At 43.4% G+C, this 24212-nt stretch overlaps 1 protein-coding gene across 1 annotated transcript in view; it reads left to right on the plus strand.

Moving 5' to 3' along the window:
- The first annotated feature begins 1410 nt into the window (after window positions 1–1410).
- The window catches only part of slco3a1a (solute carrier organic anion transporter family member 3A1a), a 36077-nt gene continuing 13275 nt past the window's right edge, over window positions 1411–24212 (plus strand). The window contains exons 1-2 of the mRNA XM_076733730.1: window positions 1411–2151; window positions 8550–9006. Of these exons, the coding sequence (XP_076589845.1) occupies window positions 1993–2151; window positions 8550–9006 (616 nt within the window). The 5' untranslated portion in view covers window positions 1411–1992. The remainder of the gene's footprint in view (window positions 2152–8549; window positions 9007–24212) is intronic.

Below are 24212 nucleotides of genomic sequence, written 5' to 3' on the forward strand. Positions count from 1 at the left end.
TAAAATACTTGCCAGTTGATATTCTGTCAATTGGCTCATCAAAGTCGTCAACTATCAACTAATAAATTCAGCTCTAACAGCACTGATCTCAAATATTTAATCATTCTCATAATAACCCTATAAACCATCTTGCATGTCACTGTGGTGTTTGACCAGTTTTTAAATGTTCAGTTTGGTTCAAAAACATATTTCACAGTTCATCAAATCACCAGCTCATCTCCTTGACCTTTACGTGTCATCATGCTGCTGCGGCTGCTGTGCAAAAGGCTCTCGCAGCCTTTACACAACATTTGCTTATCATCCTGTTTAGCTGCACCCCATCATCATCACATTATGTGGTTACGTTGCATCATAGCCACTGCAATACCTCATCCCAGACACGCTGACAACAAGATAATCCAATAATTAATGCTGGAAACATGCTGTGCAAACATCACGGCCCCAGCTACAACTTCACCCAACTATTTTTATAACTGATTGATTGTTTGAAAGGAATTGTTTTGGGAAATATGCTCATTCACTTTCTTGGCGAGAGTTAGATGAAAAGATTGATACCATGCTCGTTTCTGCAGGTAAGCGGCTGGTTAGCTTAGCTTAGCATGAGGACTGGAAAAAGGTAGCCTGGCTCTGTCCAAGAGTAATATCATTTGCCTTCCAGCACCTCTAAAGCTCCTGAACGAACACGTTATAGCTTGTTTCTCTGTACAAAAACTGATGTGTCAAGACAGTATATTTTGGTTTTACAGGTGGTTTGGAGTGTTTTTCCAGTCTTTATCCAATCTCCTCATCTAACTCTAACTAAGAAAGTAAAGGAACGTCGTTCCCAAAACATCAAATTATTCTTTGAAGTCATTTTTCGAGCAAAAAATGCCAAACATTTGATTGTTCCAGCTTCTCGACGGTTGATTGAGGGATTGTTTTCATTATGAGCTAATCTGCTAATATGTTTCTGTGATCTGTAATCTATTTTTTTCAATTAATCAATTAATTAGTCTATAAAGAAACGAGTAAACTAGGAAATCCTACACTTCAGATACCTGTCCAAGTCTAAAATCCAAAGAGAAAGAGCAAATTCTTACATCGGAGAAGCCTGAACAAGAGAAAGTTAGGCATATCTTTGATAAATGACCGATTAACTGATTATGAAAGAATCTGCCAAATAATTTAATTTTCTGCTGATTGACTCATCAATATCAGCTACCCTCAGATTGCTTCAGCCCTAGAATAATCCTTGGTAGCAGCTCTGAGACTTCACAGACAATAATCCGTGTAGATTTAATGTGGGCAAATGATCAGAAAATGACAGCAAATCACTTTAAACTCGCTGTGAGGAACCACACACACACACACACACACACACACACACACACACACACACACACACACTGGGTCCCGCAGGACTACTGTAGTGATTTTTCAAGTCAGAGGCAAGTTGAGCAGACTGGAGAAGCTGCTGCTGCACAGCGCCTCTAGGGCCGTGCATGTGCTCACAGAGGAGGAGGGCAGCGGGGAGAGAGGTGGGAGCGCAGAGACAGAGAGCAGTCATTGTGCGTGAAAGCCCATGACAGTCCGGAGCGGCAGGAGTTAGAGGAGAAGACGGAGCCTGTAACCGGACCCGTCACCTGCAGCTGAAACCAACGAAACCCCGCGACGGAAACATGCGATGTGACAGAGCTTTGCGCGCCCGTGGCTCACTTGTGCCTTTGCAAACACCTTCAGGGAGTTCACATGCTCCTGCGCGTCGACGCGGAGCCAATGTTTAGGCGCAGACGAGCGGCGGAGCCCCGCTGAGTTTGGATGTGTGTTTTCGTAGCTTGTCCGATGTAAGAAGAGCGACTGTAGAATCAGGAGAAACTGCGACAAAGGGGCACCGCGAATGTAGCCTTCGGGGGAGAAAGCGAAACACTGTACCAGCCAGTGTCTTCCCGCGGTCATCCTGCCTTGTGTTTCGGTTTCTCGCAGTGCTGTGTGGGTAAAAAAAAGTAAGAGAGGATGCAGGTGAAGAAGCACCGGGACTCGGACCGGAGCGGCGGGGACATGCTGGAAGGAGACGGCCTCCGCAAAAACTCCTCATGCTTCTCAAATATCAAGATATTCCTGATATCGGAATGCGCCCTCATGTTGGCACAGGGCACCGTCGGAGCATACCTGGTGAGTGCAGCACAGCCAAAGCTCATGCAGGACTGTGGGCTCAGACCCTGTTACCGTAGACCGTAGGCAGACTCGTGTGATCCGGGTCTGGGCTTCGCGTGTGGGGTTCCTGCTGCTCTTGCACGCTTTGAACTAAATAACGTGCAGCAGAGCAATGACAGGACATAGAAACGTCTCTGCTGCACAGTGAAGTACAGCCTGCAGGACACGTTACATGCTGCTCAGTTTGTTAGTTATAAGAAAATATGCTGCTGTTTGTGTGTCGTTATGTCTTCATTTTTCTTTATCACAGTTCAAACTGAGCCCTTTTTTAATCCACCAGGCAGCAACAACTAAAGGGCGACCTTAAAGCTCTGGTTAGTATTAATGATAGTAGTCTTAGAATGTTTAAAGAGGCAGTAATTGGCTGATTTTACCAAAAATGTCATTCAAGGTCAAGGACTCCCCTCCCATCTCTTTTATTTCCTGTTTCTTTTTTAGTTTTACTGTCCCTTTCACTTTAACTATTATCCACACTGACAATATATTACATCACTTTATACAAATAAGGCTTTAAATGCGTCTTCTCTTTATATGAAAATGTGTGTTTTCATGATTCGGTTACAGGGAAAACATCAAAACAGAAAAATCAGAACGCATGCTGAGATTTTAATATAGTTTTTGTGGGACAAGGCTCCCAGAAGTGCTCCAAAATATTCCTCTAAGTGTCCCAGAGGAGCTCCTCTGCCTCCGGCAACCACTGTGAACATTTAGTTTCAACATTAACAATGTTTATTCTCCAAGAATCACTCGCAATTAATAGACTAAACCCCCAAATGCCTTGGCCATATTTGGAGTGGAACATCTTATCTTCTCTGTTAAGTGGACCTGCTGAGCATCAAGCATCCCGCAGTGACAGAGCACGGCGGTGCAGCTCAGAGTCAGCTATAGAGGACGTTCTTCCTCTTTATCAGCTGTTTCTGATGAAACAGGCAGTGTCGTTGTTCTGCTTTTTTATGGCAGGTTGGTTTTGGACACCTGTTCAAACACTTTGAACAATAAACCTGGAGCTTCAGGTGAGGTTTGGGATCATTTCCGCACACAAACACACAAGTTCTCTGGCCTCTTTCTAGCTCATTTACATTGAGCTTCATTTACATTGGGTAGGACATTAGGTGCCGAGTTCAGTGACAATCTGGTTAACTGGTGTCGACCTGCATGAGCTACGCTATTTCTGATTGGATGATGGGACTTAAGAGTTTGCTGGCAGTGAAGGGACAAAACTCAACTATCATAGTCTCCTTGCTTTCTCTGAGCTGCTTACAGCACAAGACACTTAGCAGCATGCTGGGTGTCCTGATTTAGCAGCCTGACTGCAAGTGAACAGACAGTAAACCTGCACAGGAGTGAGTGCACCTCTCTGCTTGATTTGGGGTTTTGTGACAGGAGAGTCACTTTGTGTCAGTAGGAGAGAACTGATGGCCTCTTGATTGAAAATCGACATCTGAGCTAAACAATTTCATGAATGAGTCATTTCAGCAGGTGGTGACCTGGTTGGTCTGTGCTGTGCAGATGTAGTTCGCGCCTCTGAATATTTTATTTAGTAGCCTTTTGACACCAGAGGACTCTAAAATGTACCGAAAGAAGCCGTTTACATTCAAGCATCAGTGTTGCCCAACTCACACTTCTCTTCGGTAATTGCATCAGCCTGGAATTGAAGGCGTTGGTATGAGATTTTAAGCCCTGGTAAGCTCTATTTGTGACTTTTGAGTATGCAGCACCTGAGCGTCTAAGCTCTGTTGGTTATTGTAACACTTCCATGATAAGAACCAAATCTGACACTTCAGAGCTTGAGCTGCAACGTGCAACTAACACCTGAACCTGAACTGTACTCGTCTCAGCTGAGCAAACCTGTCAAACCGTGGTCGCACTGAGTCAGCTGAGAGTCAGACAGAGAGAGAGGTCCACATTAGATATCAATATTAATACCTGTGGTCTAATAAAAAACATCTGTTTGTTCAGAAATGGCTTAACAAGTCATTTTATTCATTTATTAATGATGTTTATGGTTATATGTCCAACAATTCGTTGTTGTTTCAGGTTAATAGAAAGAATATATCAAAACATACATCATCCAGGGCCTTTATTATTGGTGTTTCAGCCTTGGGCTTTGTCCACTGAAGAGCGTGAAGGTGTAGCCATTACCAGATTACCTGACGTCAGGTGCCCTTGAGAAAGTGATGAAAGTCCAAAGTGATGAGTGAGCAGTCACATTATCGATGTTCAGAATCAATAATTAGGCAGTTTTTCAAAATCTACTAATAATTTATCTGATGTTTTTCTCACACACATATGCAAGAACTAAAGAATGTGCATGTGTAAAGTTTTCTCGTGCACCAAAAATAAGGTTAAAGGAAGCTTAAAAGTATAAAATACACTGCACGGACACAGGTTAGACTATAGATGAAGCTTCTTTTAGACTGCTGTAAAACAGCTCTTTAAAATGGCTTTTTCAGAGCCGTTAAAGTACCTTTAGCTAACCTTTAGTCAACCTTCAGCAGGTTACACCCCATAAAACTGAGTGGAAATGATTCAGAATAGCCAAGGCTTCGGTTATTAACAGCTGCTTTGCCTTCACAAATAGCACCATTTCAGCAGTTTCACGTCAGTGCTAAACGTTAATGTGCTGAAGTGAACATCGGCATTGAGCTGCTTTTTTTCTGCCAGCTGATAATACAGACCCTGTCGGTAGAGACTGATACAGTTTGTGGAAGCTGGGATTCCTGGTGCTCAGACTCGTTCCTCTGCTAGCTGATGGGATGTCACACAGCATGACGTGCTTTGTTTTGTTGCCATGCAACAGATTAAACATTTCCACAGTTTGAGAAAATGTGGCTGTGACCACTGACGAGTATGCGCTCGATTTTTCCTATATAATTTATTCTTGGTTTAATCCTCCTGGAAAGCTGCCCGTTTAAGTCAGAGTGGAAGTGGACAAACATGTTGAAAGTGGCTTAACTCATCCCGAATGTTTCCACTGCTGAGCTGCGCCGAAGCCGTCAGTCACACCGCTCGCTCGGGCCTCCCATAACGGGATGGGATGTGATTGGATTGGATGACGGCTTCTCTGCTATACCTTGTTGCAGTGTTGCTGTCTGTGGGGAGCTGAAGCCACAGTGTCAGCAGGTTGTTGGGGCTTGGCATCGTTTCGAAGAACTGGATGAGACAGTGTTGCGATCGGACCCCAGCCGGGCGGAGCCGGCCAGGCGTAAACGCCGTCCGTCCAGTGTGTTGCATTTGTGAGAAGGAGCCACCCAAGGGGCAGAGACGTCATGACTCATTCTGAAGTTTTCTATCCACTCAACTTCACCAGAGGCACCAAAGGCACGAACCGCTCCTAACAATCATCCTCCCCACGCTTTGATCTGCTCTGAAGGAGTCACTGCAGTTGTGTTCAGAGCAGCTGCAGGAGTGACCTGCTGTCACTTCTGCTTCCCGAAAGTCACAGAGGACAACTTCTTTTCAACTCTAATGACAAAGCAAACAGGATGTACAATGTTTGTTATTGTTGACAATGACGTCTGCTCATCTACTAGCCTTTTTGTGCATTAAATCAGGTCTCAAAGAGGAGTATAGAGAACAGACTGAAGTATAGTCAGCGTTGAAGCATGCGGCAAGGGTGTGATCAGGTGTATAAATGTTTGGATAGCATTTTTAGTAACAGATCATATTTTAATAACCGGTGTCAGAAGGGACTGAAGGGTACAGAGTTTCTTCTCTGCCTCAGTACAGACTGTAATGTCAGAGGAAAACTTAATCCTTTATAACCTCTTGCAGCAAAGTGTGACACTTCATGTCGAATTAAAGGTACAATTCAAGTGTAACTGCATGACAAAAACCAGTACTTTTGATCTGTCACCTCCACGTCGGCAAAACCAACGAGCTGATCATTGTTTTTTAGATAAAGGAGGTGAAGTCATAGGCCCCAGTGTATATTAACAGAGCGGGGTGGAGCAGGTGAACAGTTTTCAGTTCCTGGGAGGACCCTGTCAAGGTCGCCTCACGTCTCACGCCCTGTTTAAGAGAGCTCAGAACTGGCTGTATCATCATTCTGAAGCCCTAGTCAGCTTTTACAGAGGAGAGATAGAAAGCACCCTGACTGGAAACATTAAGAATTGGCATGGTTTGTGTCGCAGCCCAGGACAGCAGGGCTCTGCAGCAGGTGATTAAAATCGGCCAGAACATCATTGGTAGGAAGTGTCTGCTACCACCAGACTACAGGGCAGCTTCTTTCCTCAGGCTGTGAGACTCCACTCATCCTGCACTCCACCATAAAAATAGTTTTTCTTGTGTATTATAAAAAGGTTGTAACTTCCATTTTATTGTGCAACCCTGTGTTGTAGAATGACAAATACATGAACCTTGAACCTTGTAAAAGCACGACGCCTCAAAAGTCATTTCCTTATTTGAACCCATTCAAATCCAATCCAACTGTGTACATATGTTAGCATAATTGAGCAACTGATGGGAAAAGTTTCCAACAGTGAAACCACAAGTTAATTCATCTTGGAGTCCCTCTTTTTAGAAGGGCATGTTTGTGTTGGCAGGACGCTTTTTTTAGAGCTCAATCAAAACGCTTTAACGGAGCCACTTGGGAAATGGAAAATTGTGATGCCCTTTCAAGGACAGTTGGGACAGATCCAAAAATAGCTTGATAACTTTTAAAATGTGAGACAGTGCTTCACATGGCACAGATAGACTGTTCCCACAAGCAAGCACATCTCTGCTTCACAACAGATTCATGATGAAGTCTTTACTTTGAAATATAATGATGGACTTAAAGCTGTGCTAGTTTATTTTTAGCGTCACTGGGCAAAAAGTCCATAATAAACTTTCAGCATATTGTAATTCAAGTGGTCTGAGAGAAAACTAGACTTCAACAAGACTTGGAGCCAATTACAGGTCATTTCAGAGAGAGAGCATCCCTATTGGCTGTTCTGCAACCCTTGGACATCCCTTAGCCTAGTCTTGCATAGCCAGACCTATCTATCAGAATGTGAAAACCTGTTTTAACGGCAGAAAATGATACAACTTTGATAAATAAACATCCAGTATGTCCTATGTCTGCAACAGCGTATCGTACAAAATGTGTGCGACCACTCACAGCGCCGGGCTCATTGCGTTCGATGTCTATGGCGTTTGTATCGACAAGTAGCAAAGAGGCGTGATGGTGAACAGTGGGGAATAACTTTTGATGGGGAGCAGTGATGTGTGTGTGGTGTACTTCCCTCTCATGCTGCTGTTAAACAGCGTAGCGGTCGCCTCTGAAGCCTGGGGCACTTTGCCTTCTGGCCATGAAGTGCTGGAGGGGCGTCTTTGAGAAGACAACTCATGGCGAGAGTTACCGGGGTCATGTTGAGGCTCACGCCGTGGAGAACAGACCCTACGAAGCATGAGGTTTCGCAGGGCAGCATTCTGCAACCATTCGAATTTGTGGATTTGGTGGGAGGGGGTTAGCGGAGTGATGCGAGGCAGCTCAATTGATGCCTTCTGCAGCTTTAATGTCTAACACAGTTAACGTGCTCACTGCCTGAAAAGAAATATTGTCCCGTTATTTGATCTCTGACCACTGGCAGTTACAGTTGAACAAAAACCTGAACTGGGGTGAACAGCCTTTTTGTTGTGTCTGCTTCAGCTGGAAGTTACTGGTAGGCTCTGGCTCTTGTGTGGATGACAGCTGGTGAAAGAGAGGGAAGCTCCTGATGAGCCGTTCTCACTGAAGCCATGGAAGTCAGTGCTGCAGTGCCAGGCTAATCAGAAACAGAGGCCTGTTTCCAGGGAGGAGCCACAGTGTGGAACATCTGAACAGCTTGTTGTCCGGGGTATTCCAATGGAAAGGCACAGTTTAAAACGGCGTGACTGATGATGAAAACACGCATGTCCAACAGAATCAAATACAGGCTCCATTTCCACCTGGTGGGAATATGTGCTCTGTATCCGGATACATTATGTTATTATTAAGCTTCTCAACTTGCTGGACGGCTTTCTTAAGAATGTGGTCACGCTGTGCATTCCCATCCGGCCGAGGTGCCAGTCTGACAGCTTTTACATGTGAACTGTCTCATCCAATCGCAGTGTGTTCTGCGTGTATTTACATCTGCATTTAGACATGTTTTTCCTTTTCCAGATAGCACATGCAGATCCAAACTGCAGGTTATTTCCAGGTGTAAAAGTCATAGGGTTCAAATGCTTATGATGCTGTACATTAACAAACCATGGGATGAATTTTCTCATTCTTGGTGACGTTAGATTCCCACGTGTTGGTTTTCTAAATGTTTGTATAAATGCAACCATTTTTGTTTCATTCAGCGTCACTCCCATGAGCCTGGTTTGATTTTGTGTCCCGCTCTTGTTTTCAGGTGAGTGTGCTGACCACCCTGGAGCGGCGGTTCAACCTGCAGAGTGCTGACGTGGGAGTGATAGCCAGCAGCTTTGAGATAGGCAACCTGGCACTGATCCTGTTTGTCAGCTACTTTGGGGCGAAAGCACATCGACCCCGTCTAATCGGCTGCGGCGGCATCGTCATGGCGCTCGGCGCCCTTCTCTCAGCTCTGCCTGAGTTTCTAACTAATCAGTATGAGATCGGGGAAATGCGGAGGACTGACATGGGTCGGGATGTTTGCTCCAACGCCAGCAGCAGTGACGCCCAGCTGGCTGAGGATGCTGCGTGCACCAACAAGGCCAATACCAACATGATGTACCTGCTGCTGATCGGAGCCCAGGTCCTGCTGGGGATCGGAGCCACGCCGGTGCAGCCCCTGGGGGTGTCCTATATTGATGATCACGTGAAAAAGAAAGACTCATCACTCTATATAGGTGAGCCACATTCACAGAACTATATGTACAAAGTGTTAAAAATCCAGATTGTACCTACTCTGTTGGGGGAAAAAAAAAGATTGTTACTGCTGAAGGAATGTTTGAGATTCTTTGCCTGAATGAAATTAGCCTTCAATGAAATGATTATTTCACTGGAAATTGAAAATGCATTGGCTCCAACACTGATTTCTCATGTCAAGTAAAACCGGTACTGCCAAAAGTTAAACATGAACATGTCGGTACATCGTCTTCAGGTGTGATATTTGCATAATTTGTGTCAACACAGTACGCATATGTATGCTCTCCGACTGCACACCATTTCCCTTTGTTACAAGCTCAGGCCTGTTCACGTGAGTGCCAGGTGAGCAGATCTCGGAGCTTTTTAATCTCCATTACAGCGGTTTCAGTGGCGAAGAGGCCACATACAGGTTAAATGTCTCTGCTTCACTCAATCCTCTCTCAAAGGCAAGATGCTGCTGATGTGGCTCTTCGAGGATTAAAGGTGCATTCAAAGTGCTTTCTGTGCAAACTTCTGAATACACAATGGCTGTTTAGGGATATGTGTATTTGCTGTGATATGTATATTTTTCCTATTTTGGTATACAGAAGGTAGCTTTAGTACTTGGCTCATTAAGCCATGCAGAGATTCTCAGTTCTGGAGCCTTTTCTTGGAATCCACATCAGATATTTAGTGAGACGTGTTACTATGCTAATTAAACACATATTCTGCATATAGAAGACCAATAGATAGCTGCTAAAATCATTCACCAGCCCATTTTATCTAATATTTACTCTATACAAAAACCAACATGTAACAACAATAATTTGCAGTTTCACGGGGAATTACGTGCAGGACTATTTCATGGCTGGTAGATGTCTTAATCATAAACTGGCTGCATGCTCCTGCCACATGTTTACAATAAACCCCTTTCACACTTTGCACCACCCCTGAAATGTGCAGGAACATTTCCTGCATGGCGTCGGGTGTGAATGGGAGCAGGGATTGATATTCAGGGTTATTCTCTTCCACCAGTCAGACCAAGCAAGATTTCAGTTAAAATGCTGGTAGGCTGTGTTGTGAAAGAAAGCAGTAACACTGCAGGGACAAGCACATGAAGGGCTACGTCCGTCTGATGGAAGACGCTTTTAGGTGGAGCAAGTGAACCTTTTACTTACTTGATTATAAAATGAATGTTCCTGAAAATAATAAGAGGCATCTTCCGATCTTGCCCCATCTTCTTCTTCTGTTGAGTTTTATGGCGGTTGGTGTCTGTGTTGCATTACAGCCATCTGCTGGAGTGCTCCTTGCCCCATCCTCTCCGGCATTGCCATGGCATATGTAGGAAGGATCAACGTGGAAATGCTCCAGAATGCTGCATGTGTACATAGTGAACATCACCAACACTGCCTTGAAAGTTATCCCACTGAGTAATTGGTAACTGTGTGAAAGAGGCTCAACAGACAGAGTGGTATCAATCGTCTAACTTTTCACAAGAGAGCAAATAAGCATTTTTCCCAAACTATTCCTTTAAAGTTCAGCTCTCAGAGGCTAATGTTCCTGCAGTGTTGGTCATACGGGCAGAGGAGTTACCCGCGAACCACAGCCGCAAATCCATTTAATAGTATGTTTCCTTGTTTTGACGGGGACGTGCTCGTTTGTTGTCCGGACTGCTACATCAGCCTTTGATGGAGTAGATGAGATGTGTCTGCATAGTGTTTGCTGTTTGTTATCAGTGCGGAGCAGAGACAATGAGAGCCTGAATGGAGGATGAGTTCAGGCTGGCACTCACCCTTTTCTGATGCATTCACACAGCAGCTTGCTGTGTGGCTGCCTTTTGTCACTCCAATACAGATGTGACCTGCGAACAAAGGCAGCAGTGTCCTCTGTAATCTCAAGCCCAAAGCTGATTTTCTTAATTGCCATTTGTTGTGTTTATTTGTCCTGAACACGAGTGGCTTTTTACAAAAAAAAGCACCTCGAGTTTTGTTTCAAACAATAAAGTGTCTGAAAAAGTAGACAGTAAAGTAAACAGGCTTTGACGATTTGGCACCACCGTAGTGGCTTGCTAGCAGTTTACGGTGGGAAGTGGTCTGTGAGTGATTGAAGTTTGGCAGGCGTATGGGGGGTTGAGGGAGGTGGGGGGGATTTGGTTCTGTCCTCCTCTGATAAGCTGCAAGGAGAGTTGGAGGAAAAACAAGCGGTGAGCAGCGAGGAACAATGTGGTATTGAGTCGCGCTCAGCTGATCGTCCTAATCCTTCTGCTGCAGGCATGTCATGTGCCCCCAGCTGCATGAATGGAGTAGATTGTGTGAAATTCTCTGAGATTTCCTTTCACATACTGATAATATATTTGGATTATTCATCAGTTTACATCAACAAGTTCACATTGTCAAAGCAGTAACAGAAAGTTTTGTTTAAAAAGACTTTTGCTTGGCATGCAACACTTATTGCATCGCATGCCAAATATTTTTTACATGTTTCCTGTAGGTTTTGCACAACCTCTGTAGGCTTCCACTATTATAAGGCATTTTTAATTCACTGTAAACACACCTGAGGAATAAGTCCCACAACATCACAAGATCATTTGACAAAAAGTAAGATCCGTGTATCTTTATTGGTGGATTTGCCAAACGTGAAAGTGGATCAATCCGTCAGCTCGCTCGTGTTATTTGGTCTCGATTGATAGGTACTGCAGAAGGTTTGAGGGGGAGTTTAAGAGTGGTTTGAAGAAGAATCAGAGAGAAACACACCTTTCAAATCTGACACCAGAAACGTGACACATTTCTCACAACAGCTGCAGACAGATGTGCAGTATGAACACGTGAAGAGAAGCTACCACTGTGCTCTCATTTTAACGCTGCCAGATGACAAATGTGTATCTTCATGCTGTTTGGCATGTGGACTATTTCACAGCTTTAAGTGTTGAACCTTCTTCACACACTCAATGGGAGACAGCAATTCTTTAATTCACTTTAATGATGTGATATCAGATCATTTTAAGTCCAGCACAAGGTGAAAAAAACATCATGATTAACCCCGATTCATGATACACGGCACCAAGTGTAATTGAAGCTGTCCCCCCTCCAACTGTCGCGTGTTGTTGTCAGCGCACATTTTCACCGGGTGATGTGTTAGTCTTACAATTACAGTCTGAGCTAAATGGCCAGGTGAAAAGTGCGAACCTTCAGTAGTCTCAAGTCCCACCCTTTAAGAGCATGGCGGTGCCGGCAGGGCAGAGCCGAGAGGCCTGGAGAGGAGCCATAATTACAGAGCGAGGCAGGAATGCCAACCAGCCAGCCATGAGGTGGGTCTGAGTGGGCCGGGACGCACATGCATACCACACAGGCCTGTGAAAAACAACTCCTCCAGAGGCTGCGACTGCCTCTTTTTACTGTGTATGCTGCAGCAGACACGGCTTACTGCTGTTTAAACAGCTGTAAAACACACTCAAGCAACGTCGGCTGTGACTCTTCAGAGAGCTTTTTGTCTCTGTCTGGTGAAGATGTGTTCAATGTCACTGTTAGGATTTTTTCAGGACTGTGCTGCTAAGTGGTGCATGTTCTTCTTGAAACAAAGCACTTCTCAAAAAAAACATTTTGAACACCATCACCACCACTGTCAAACTTTAAAAGCAGTGTCAAGCATAAACGCATGTATTTTATGGAATCGTGTCGTTTTGGTTTGTTTCCCAAGTCTAGACGTAGGCACTTGTCTCTGGCCAAAGGAAATAAATATGATTGGACAGATTGCGTCAACAGGATCTCTGTTCCCACTGCTCCATGACCTTTCACTATCCACTGCTAATTCTGGCTCTTCCCACAGGACCCCTGACTGCATAAATATACTGTACAGGACACACAGAGACGGCTTTAGAGCTGATGTCGTGTGTCATACAGCGCAAACTCCACCCGCTGCCTCAGCACGTTTCAGAACCTTTTAAACAGCTTCAGTTTCTTCATGAAAGTATAATGTACAGTATGCAGTGCCTGTGGTACAGTGCAGATGGTGGAGAGTGAAAGGATGACATTAATTCATTCATCAGGGTCATGTATAGAAAATCCCACAGATTTGGACATGTGGACGTTTCTTGTTGCATAATAAATATAAGAAATGTATGATCAGATTCAGAAGTACTGATGGAAGCAGCTTCTTTTCCTGGAAAAAGTGAGCCAGTCCTACATGTATATGTCCTGTGCTCACGGCAGCCATGCCAGTGACTCTGTGAGACTACTGAGGCACTGTGGTGCTTTAGGCAAAATGTCAATGTTAGATATTGTTAAGATATTTCACTCTGCACCAAACGGTGGACTGACGGACCAACGTTGCCGTGCCTGCACCCAACAAACTAGTGTGGCACAAAAAAAATACAGATATCAGCACCCAAGGAAAGACATTTACATTTTACGTTCATTGTTTTCATAAAGTGCTTCCTGTCTTTGCATTTGAAAGGTCGTTGGTCCTCCGTGTGCATAGTCAAAGAATGTCTTTATCAAATTAGCTTCTTATAAAGTGTGTTTGCATAAAGCTGCCGGACAGCAGCCATCTCCTTAATACAGAAAGAGCCACCGATTTTGAGCAGTCCAAATGAGCCTTTTAGCCAATATTTCAGCTAATATAACACTCTTTTCTACAGATAAAGACGCATCTTGAGTTACCAAACAAACCTCAGGGAAAGCGTGCGTAGCTAATGTCAGTTTGGCTAGCTCGTAGCCTCATCAGCTGTGGAACGCTGAACAAACATCCCTGCTAATGTCAACGCTGCTGAATTTACACGTTAAATGTTGTGATCCTTGTTCTTCACTACCCCTGCTAACGAAACTACAGTCTGTTCACGTTGTCAGTCAAACACCAGCTCACCCACTCAGAGGCTTGAATGCTGAAGGAGCATTTCTGATATCCCCCAAAGACCTTTTTTCTTCAGTTCCATACTGAATAAATATTAACAGCCAAGAGGATGACTAATTGGGATTTCAGTCGGACTTTACAACTTGGTACAGCCTTGACAGGCAGCAGTCACAGAACGCAGCAGCAGAGAACATGAAGTGCCTCTGAGTTTTACTGTCGAACACAAGCCTGTCAGAGCAGCTGTAGCAGACATGCCTGCTCTCTCTCTCTCTCTCTCTCTCTCTCTCTCTCTCTCTCTCTCTCTCTCTGCTGTCTTTGTCTCTCTCTCTCTCACACACAGCCAAACTACCAAACTAGGAATGACAGACTGGCTGTGGGGAAACACAAAGGTCCTTTTTTTCCGTTGTGGCCTGAGACAAGATAACCGCTTCTACCTGGAAAGGGAAAGCAAAGGAAGAATTTGCCTTTCGTATCCCTGCATTTTTGCTGTTTCTATTTTATTTTCAGGCCTTAGCTTTGGCTTTTACCGCAGCTACTGTGTATTATTTCAAAGCTCCATATTCCACCAATTTCCTAATGATATATTTCATCATGTTGTGTTCACTTCAGCTCTGCGGGGATAAATTTAGTTTCAGGTTTGTTAGGAAAAACCAGTGACAAAGGTCTCAGAGGGATCCTCGAGAGACTTGTCAACATTCCTGCTAAAATGCTCCGACTCCAAACAGTTGCTGCAGTAGGGCGTTTATATAAGCTACTTAAACTCAGCGCATGTTAATGTCATCTTGAAGGATTAGATTCTAAATGGGTTTTTCCGTCCCTGCCATAAGCTGCATGCTGGGTTTGCCTAGCAACACCAGTTTGTTTTATCTCAAGATGATAAACGGCGTTGCAGTAAATGTTCACCAGCCAGCCGCGGCTCCTCTGCATCACTGTAATGAACTGTGTGCGCCATGTGTGACAGCAATCTGCTGTGCTGCGAGCTGAATGACCCAGAGACGTTCACTGTACGGCGTGCTGCAGGCCGGACATGGCGGCCGCCCCCCAGCCTCAGCCTGGTCCTAGAGAGGGCAATGAACATGAGATTAACTTATGTCCAACTGGTCAGCAACATGTTGCTCCTGTCTCCAAGTTAATCAGTAATTATCCCCAAGTACTCCAAGCATCATGTAAAGGTGTCAGACAGGAACTGAGCTGAACAACCTGAACCAGTATTTCTATCAGGTGCCGATACTGATGTGATTCACTCAGCAGATAACAGACTATAAATATAGAATAATGCAATGTTGCAGCACAAATTGATAAATTAAACAGTTCTACCAAGATATCCAGTAGTCGTCCTATTTTTTGTCTCCCAGAATTCTTGGAGAGGGAGCTTGCTCTGGACCATGACCCTGCCCCAATGTAACATGAGACTGTCTGCAACTGAGTAAGCTAGTAGCAGTTGTCTAACTCACCATGCCTTTAGTTTTCAGATATTTTAGTCTTGAAACGCAGAAAAGCAACACAGCAACTTGCTGTATCGGATCAGAACTGGAAAAAGGTGGACTGGTGCATCTCCAGCTAACGTGATCCTGAACAGAGGGAGACTCCACACTTTGCAGAGACCCCGCTTTGATAAATGGAAAGTCAATATGATTGATTAGTGACTGCCCCAAGTTCAGGTTGAATTGAATTTGAGCTGAGGACATTTTTTTGTTTTCAATCTGCTGTCCCACCTTGCATCTGATGCGGTCATCTTTCAGTCCTGCCTGTCCTGTCCTGGCATACAGGGAAAATTCATCAGCTGATAATAATTTTAGATTTTTCAGTAGCCACTGTCTGCAAATGACAAGAGCAGACTGAAGAGTTGTTTGTTTCCATGTGGTTCTGATATGAATCGGATGGGGCGGGTGTTTGTGTTAAATGAGCCTCAGAAGGGTGTGGACTTGGCACAAGCTTGATTTTTACTTTCCTAGATTTCTGCTATGTGTCAGGCCGCGTAGTAGCTTCATAAGGACTCGTCATCTGGCCACTCGTCTGAAGTGACTCACCTCCCCCAGTCAATCTGCTGTGTTTGTGGGATAGTATTGCAGTGACACCGTGATTATGCCAGTGCATGTTTGGCTGTCTGTTGGGTGTCTGGCTGCTCAGATCAGATGTAAATATTCCGCAGTTTCACTAAGTCCCCCATTTTGTTAGATTTTTGACAATGTACACGGAAAATACGTGAACCAGTTTTCTTAATGGCGCCATGAAGCAAAGACACCATAGATAGTATGTTGTCCAACTAAGAAACATGGCTCTTACTTCTCAGTTATCCGGGGTTAGTTATCTAACACTACGGACTGGTCTAAGATGTCTTTGTGAGACTGGCCTCAGCACCGCACACCCGGAGAGTTTGACCCCTTTTAAAGATCATTTCTGAGGTTCCACTGATGAACTTCTCTGGCCTGATGAGCCTTTCATCCCTCAGCTGGACCATGAGGGAACCGAGAAAGTGTGAGTTCGGAAGCCAGTAAATAGGTCAAACCTCTGTAGGAAGTGGATCAGTGTTGGATAAAAGATATGACACCCTCGGGTCGTCTCACCAGACCCCGCAGAGCCGTATGTTGAAGCCTCTTGCTGTTGCCACGAGCATGTTGTCCTTTTTTCTACCAGATCACCATCTGTAACAGTGAGACGAGGCCCAGCAGCCTGAAAGGTGTTCCATGTGACATCCTGCTGCATTGTGGCCAGTATTTTGTCCTGAACATGCTTGTGGCATCTTTTTCTTCTCCATCATGAATCCCTGTGGCCTCAGTAAACCTTACTATGCCATCATGCAGACTTCTTGAAGCAATCTGGGTCAGGCTCTGTCACTGCTGATTAAAAAGGGGATTTTTTTTTTGTCATCCATGGGGGGAGGAGCATGGGGATAAGAGGTGGGAGGAGACGGATCATAAACACAGTAGCATCAGCAAGCCGTTGCCACAGAAACGGCCGGTTGTTAGGCTGTTTTTTTTCTTTACTATTGGATTGAGATGCTCAGTCCTTCCTCTGCTCCCGCTGCGGAGGATGCAGCTGTCACTCTGCTCTGCCCGATCATCAAACCACACCGAGTTTAAAAACCACACGAATGAAGACACAAGGCCGCTGGTCCCCTCCCATCTCAGAAGCCATTCTGAATATGAATTTTTCATTCTGCAAAATGAGCAGTTAAGTTGATTTTTCTTTCTGAAAAGTGAGCAGTTAAGTGTGTGGCAAATCCTGACCTTGGACAAGGACTTTGCTCAGGAAATAGAGATTCACGCTGCGCTCATGGCTTTACCACAAATCCCAAGCCTCATTGATTGAGTGATGTGCAAGTGGTTGTTCTCTGGGCTCTTAGGATTACTCAGAAGCATGTTCAGCACTTAATCCCCATATCAGTGATGGCGGAGGGTGAGGGATAACAGTGCCTAATTAAATGGACTCTGATCAATAGGGTGGGCAGTCATTATAATTAACTGTTTGATTCAGTCAACTTTTATTTGCTCAGTAAACAGAGGTGAGTCTGTGTCTTTCCAGCTTCACGCCAATCCAGCCATGTTGTGCTCCATCTGAGAGCAGTTGGGTTTTTCCCAGCACAATGCAGCTTGATTTACACTGATGGAGAAACCTCACGCTGTAAATCAAACTTTTTCAGGTGATTTTTTTTTTTCCTTGTGTGATATGAAAGCTCGGTTTTTGATCGATGGCTCTGCAGGGCTCAGTCATAATTCAATGATGTTTATCAAGTTTTAGTGGAATCATATTGTAATACTGTGCTTGTGTCACAAAAGTGTGGTAGTTTAGGATCTGGCTGCCAGCCAACAACATACCAGGATTCACTAATCCCTGAGGCCAACAAATCTCTTATTGAATCTTTTAACAATCCTCACTATTCACCCTAACCCCTAACCTTAACCTTTTTATTGTCCAAGATCAATGTACAAAACGTTCAGGTGGCAGGCCTCTCAGTTTTAGCTTCTCCTGTCAAAATGACAACCAACATCTGCAGCTAATTAATGTTAATTCTGTAAATAACTCAAAAGGTCAAAATGAAAGTCTTGGCTGATGTCAGTTTGCTCTCTGCAAGCTAATGTTTGTACTCTGTCCAGGATCATTTGTTAGACATTGAAGACCCGCTATACACATACTTATGGCTCTTTACTTCTCATCCAACTTTTTTCCCTCATCGAACCACCTCCCACATCTGGCCCTCCCCCATTGATTCTCCTCTTCCTCAGGATGCAGCACAATTGGCACACCGTTGTAATTGGTGGCAATCGTCCTTATATTGTGCGCCTGCTTGCCACATGTTCCTGGAGAAAGGGGAAAACAGGCTGTTGGCATCTCTATCCTGATAATTAAGCCAAGCCACCTGCTGGAGAAGCTGTAACCAGCTGCTGTGAAAGAGTCCCAAACCTCTCCGTGCTCCTCATCTTCAATAGAGCAGCTGCAGCTCTCCAGCAGAGACCTACACGCTCTGGACTTGTGCCCTTGCTCCACCATGCCTTCCTCCTACCACCCAACTGCCCAACAAAGGAGACGGTGGGTAACTCTGTCTCAGCTCCAGTAAAACATCTGAAGCAGGATCACAAACAGATCACTGTAGCCGGGCAGAATGACAAGGCTTTGCTCTGTTACATTAACTCCTACTCACTGTCTACCCGCCGCTCTCACCCTCTGTCTCCCTCCCTCTCCCTCCCTCCTCTGCTGACCCGATGCTCACAGAGCTGGCAGTCTGGCCGAGTCCTCTGAGCTTCCAGCATCGCATCATTGCCCTGTTTGAAAACATGCCCGGACTCTTTATGTAATCTTATGGCACAGAAATCATCATTATTATTGTAACAGTGGTCGAAGCTTGCATTGTTTGCAGAGAAGACCTGGCAGCACTGATTCACAGGAACAGTGAATTAAAACGATCGTTATAATGGTGTGTTTCGGTCCTCACAATGAAGATCATTTCATTAATTAGCAGTGTGGATTTAAATCTGTAGAACATGAAACAAAAACAAGTGGACTTCAGTTAGAGCTAACTATTACTGATGACATTTAGGTTAATGAGGGCTTTTACTGTTTCCCGGAATAGTTGGAGAGTGATGACACAAGGTTAATTGGACTCAGAGATTAAGCTAGTGGATGTCAGGTTGAAGCAGTCTAATGCCATTGACCTACGACGTAGAAGCAGAACCTGATTAGAAGCAGACTGAAGACAACGTGAACGATCACAAGAAAATGTTTTGCACGTGTTTTGAGCTACCTTTACTTGACTAGAAAAGTAGAAGCAACACTGCATCAGCATTTTACAGCAGTGTGTTCGACACAAACAGATTTTCTCCACAAAAGAATATGAGCTTCCAATCTGTTTGATCAACGCTATGATTAAATTGTCGTGCGTCTTTATTCAGCTGGTTTTATTATGACCCTCAGGGTGCCTATTTGAAATGTGTGTGTGGACGTATATTACTCAGATTGTGGGGACATAAATCTGCTTGCACAGTCGCCTTACTTACGAGAACATAGTACAAGTCCTCATAATGTAAATCATTACATTTTAGAGTCAAGACTTGGGTTAAGGTTAGAGTAAATCAATGTGATGTCCTTTGCAGTGATGGAAATGTGTGTGTGTGCACGTGTGTGCATGTGTGTGTGTGTTAATTGGCTAAAGGTGAGTAAATAACACCAACAGGATCAAGAGTAGCTTCCATAGCAAATGACATTAGACTAAACTTCTTGAAAAAGGTTCCAGCTCGTATTCACAGCGGCGCTGAAATGTTCTTTCCTCCCATTGATAGAAACGGTTAAAGTACGACTCACTTTGATCAACCTGTTGCACAGTAATGGATACACACATTAAAGTAGCAAACCCATGCTACATCTACACAGGTGATTTGAATTATCTAGGCCTTTTTCACAGCAGGCATTTTGATTCGTCACAGTTTAAAAGCACAGGTGTTACTAATAAGGCTGCCTCTGTTGTGTTATTGTGCATGCTGACAATGAGCCGGCAATACCAAGACCCTGAAACTGAAGCATTTATATCTTCTTCCACTGTGACATGTCAAAATGTCTTCCATGAAAAACACCTATTAGACCACGTCTGAGGACTGTGCAGGGGCGTGTGCAGGCTGTGCTTGACTGACACCTCCCTGACTCTCTTGTCAGCTTTGTTGCACCTTTCAGGTCCAGACCGGTGGCACATTTATCATCCGTAGCGATTCCTGGAGTCTGGTGGCATCTTATAATTCCAGCATGGTGCTCTGCTCACCTTCAAGCTAATAATCAAAATAACTGAAAGCACCTGAGTGAGTGTGAAAGGCCATTAATGTGGTGCTTCACACAGAGCCTTGAAATTCCTTTTGGCTGAGAATGTTTGACCCAAAACAGAGTGTTGGCCCAATAAAGAGTTTGTAAGAAAAAAAAAAAAAAGCTCATCTAAAGGTCAGTTTTGAGTCTCTGGTATTGATCAACAACACTCTTGGTACTGTGTCTTGAACTCTTCATGAACGCTTTTTGGGCAGTCATTCCCATTTTTTTTTTATTTCCCTCATGTCTGTTTGTTGACTTTGCCTTTTTTCTGCTTTTATCATCAAATTAAGTGTCACTCTCCAATATTTATCCGTAAGGAGACCCATACAGAATATGAACACACACACACACACACACACACACACACACACACACACACACACACACACAGAGAGAGAGAGAGAGGTTGTTCTTTTTCCAAAGTTTAATGTGATGGCTTCACTCTGTCTTATATAATGCAAGAGCGCCGGATGTTGATTTCTTTTTTCTTTTTTTCTATTTTCTTTTTTTTTTAGATTAAAAAAGCATTTATTTCCATGACAGGGCCTCACTGTTCCAGCTCCCTCCATAAAACTGTTTTTTTTTTCTTTTCCCATCCCGCTGCAGTGTGTTTTACTTAAGTGATTTTTCTGTGTATTGTCATCCAAAGAGTCATGGGATGTGGCAGCTCGGCTGTCGCAGCCCCTGAATTATAAAACAGGACAGAGGTCTGTTGGGCACCGCAGATCTTCAGTCAGTGTTTACTGCTTTTTTAACGTTTGATATTACGCAGTTGGTATGAATATGATGAAGCGATGATAACAGTGGGGCTGCAACAAATGATTATTTGCACTATCGTCATTAAAAGGAAGTGCAAGGTTATGTTTTTAAATGTCTTGTTTGCCTGAGCAACATAGATATAAAATTTACAATTATAGAAAACTGAGAAAAGCAGCAGATCCTCATATTTAAGAAGCTGCAACCAGAAAATTTGGCCTTTTTGTTTAAAAAATGACAGATTATCAAAATAGTTGATTCATTTTCTGCTGATCTGTTAATCAACTCATCATTTCAACTAATAAACACGTGTTTTAAAAAAAAAATGGCTTTCCTAACCTGGCACAGAAGAGTTGGACAGTATTTTGATCTGTCTGAAAACATTGCTAGTAAATGAAATATTTGTGCTGTAACTTTGCTTTAAATATTACTTCAAGTGGCATTCCCTGGGTTGTATTTATACTCATAGCACACCTCGTGTAGCTGACATGACACAGTGAAGCAGTGGGGATGCTGGCATCTCAGTAGAACAATTGTGTGTTTTGTGCTAAGTTAAAGATTATGTAGTAAAACCATCTGTGTGTACATTTAGGTTCAGTAAAAGCCATCTGATTGCTGTATAAAAATAATCTTGTTATAAGCAGTCTAGACTCAAATCAGGAGTCTGTTAAAACAGACTGCAGATACAATATGATGTCCCAAAGCCTTCAGCGAGGCCCGACGTTGACCTCCCATTTCAGGCTGTGACCTCGCGGAGGCTTAGATTGAGCCAGAGCTCGGCTTAACGTGACAGGGTGTCGAGGGGAAGAGAGCCGCTGAGAAGCCGGTGTGTCGGCCGGCAGCAGAACCGGACAAAGCTCTGCAGTAACCCCACTGCTCATCCTCAGGGTCAAACTGCTAATAGTTTTAAACATGTCCTTAAGCTGCACTTTTTATATAGCGGCCATATGGCATGAGTGAAACTGTTCGAACCCTCGTCTGCTCCAGTGCAAGTTAGACACTGACTAGACTAGAAGACGTTGTTTTGGTATCAGATTGCATACGGACGTGTTTGGAGGGGTGGTTTCAAATTTTACATGATTTGACGCAAGCGGAAGTTAAAGCAGGATGATCCTGACGTAATGCCATTTGAATGTGAGTTGAGAGCCTACTTTAAGCTTTGGCTTGTTATTTAGGTCATGGCTGTGCAGAGCCAACAGGGTTACTGTCGGGTACGACTGACCAACAAGCCATCTCAGTTTTTTTTTTTAGCTTCACTCGTTCATTTAGAGCTGTAACAGTGAGTTGATCATTAATTAGTCGCTCAACAGAGAGATCATCAGGAACCATTTTGCTGGTTATTTTAGCCAAATGTTTGACGTTTTCAGGTTCACAAATGTGTAGATTTGATGCTTTACATAAAGTATATTATAGCGGGATTAAGCTGAATATTTTGGGGGTGTTTCGCTGTTCATCAGATACAATAAGGAAGTCGAATACATCAGCTTTGGCTATTGGAAAATTATGATTTTTTTTCCCTGTATTTCATAAACAAAAGAATGAATCAGGATAATACTCCACTGGTTCATTAATAAACCACAAGCTATAGCCAAATAAACCTTCTAAAATCCGTTGGATTGTCTGAAAAATGCATTGCAAAGCTGAAAACGGGGTTGCTGACATTTTGGAAAATATGTGGTTTTCGTACGACAGATAAGCCATATTCATTTGTCTAACTAAATGTACAAAAGTGCAAACATTTGTTATACAGGATTCCTGAGATATTTTTTAAGGCCCAGTAAGTCTCCCTGCCTTCAGTGTGAATAATGTTTTCTTAGACAACTGATGTTGACGTTGATACTAAAAGCCACTCAGGTGGGCTGAGGCTTCACTTCCTGGGGTGAAAGCTGCCGTCTAATGCTGTTAGTCCTTACTTATGGATCAGTGAAGATTTGGTAGCCTCTAATATCCTCTGTACCTCATCAAAATAGACTTCACCTTAGAGGCGACTTTTGCATGACTTTTACCTTGCATGAGCGAGGCCGGGTTTTACCAAACAGCTATCTAAATAAACTGATGTCATACTCCAATCACGTGGAAGGGCACTTATTCATTTAAATTGTCTCATTTCCTGTCAGGAAGTTTGTTTCTGTTCACAGGATCACATCATGGGTGTCAACTAAATGTCAGCAAGTCAGCGCGGATGAGTCTGCAGGATTAGACTGTCGGTTGTACCATCCAGAGATAAGAGTTAGATTTTCTTTGAGAAATGTAAGATAAGAATTTTCTCAGTTCCCCTTCAGAGTGCCTGAAGACAAATGACTTTGAGAATGAGATCAGATGTGACAGCAAAAAAAGGACAAAAAATAAATGTAAGGAGACAGAACTTTATAGAGGCTGAGCAGCCAGTTCCTTATTTGAAGTTTCATTTCATCCATTCATTTTTCCTAAAAAATATGTAATACACCTGATTAGCATTAAAAGAATTAAGAAATAATTATTCTGATTCTGATTATTGTGATCTCAGTTGAAAACATCATGCAGAGTCAGTATCTGTAGGTGTTTAGCAGAGTCTCACTGTGTTATTAGCGGATGTAGTAGTAGGCAGTAATTTGAGAACCACAAATTATGTCAGTTGGCTCTTATTGACGTACTAAGACCTGATGTCAAAATGCACTTTCTTATGAGATGCTCGCTAAAATGGGACACTTGCTGACGTGAGTCTTTTTAACAGCTTGTGTGCATATAGTTAAGGAAGTCACTGTAATAAGTGGAAAGTACTGGCCTGGTAAAATAAACCCACAGACCAACAGCATGAATTATCTCTAAGGTCAAAGTCTTATGTTCTGTCTTTTTCACAGTTCTGGTGATTTGCCAGATGATACGCTCATGTGGAAGAAGATGACATGCGTGGGCGACTCTACCGTTTTTTGTTCTTTAATGTGTATAATAAATTCATTTAAATATTGTTAGTTATTTTTTTCTCTTTGCAGCCAGTTGAAGCAACTTCTGCAACTAATCCTTAAAACTGAACAGTGTCCTTTGACTCCCTTAAGAACAGAGCACTGATGGACACATTGGCGAGCACTAATCACTCTGATTGTGGAAATTGTGGATGTTTGAAAAATCTTCACCCACACTAGCACATGGATGATAAACAGTAATGGTTTCTTTCACAAACTGATCACTTAAAGTGATGCTGGAAATGACATCAGTAGATTGTATGAAGTTGCTCGGCCACATACATTTCCCTCTCAAGCTTGTGAGGTTAATGCTCTTTATTATATCCAGATAATTAATGGTCATGTTTTATTAGTGATTTTGAGTTTAGAAC

The sequence above is a fragment of the Chaetodon auriga genome, chromosome 6, assembly GCF_051107435.1.
Source record: "Chaetodon auriga isolate fChaAug3 chromosome 6, fChaAug3.hap1, whole genome shotgun sequence".
Taxonomy (NCBI): Eukaryota; Metazoa; Chordata; class Actinopteri; order Chaetodontiformes; family Chaetodontidae; genus Chaetodon; species Chaetodon auriga.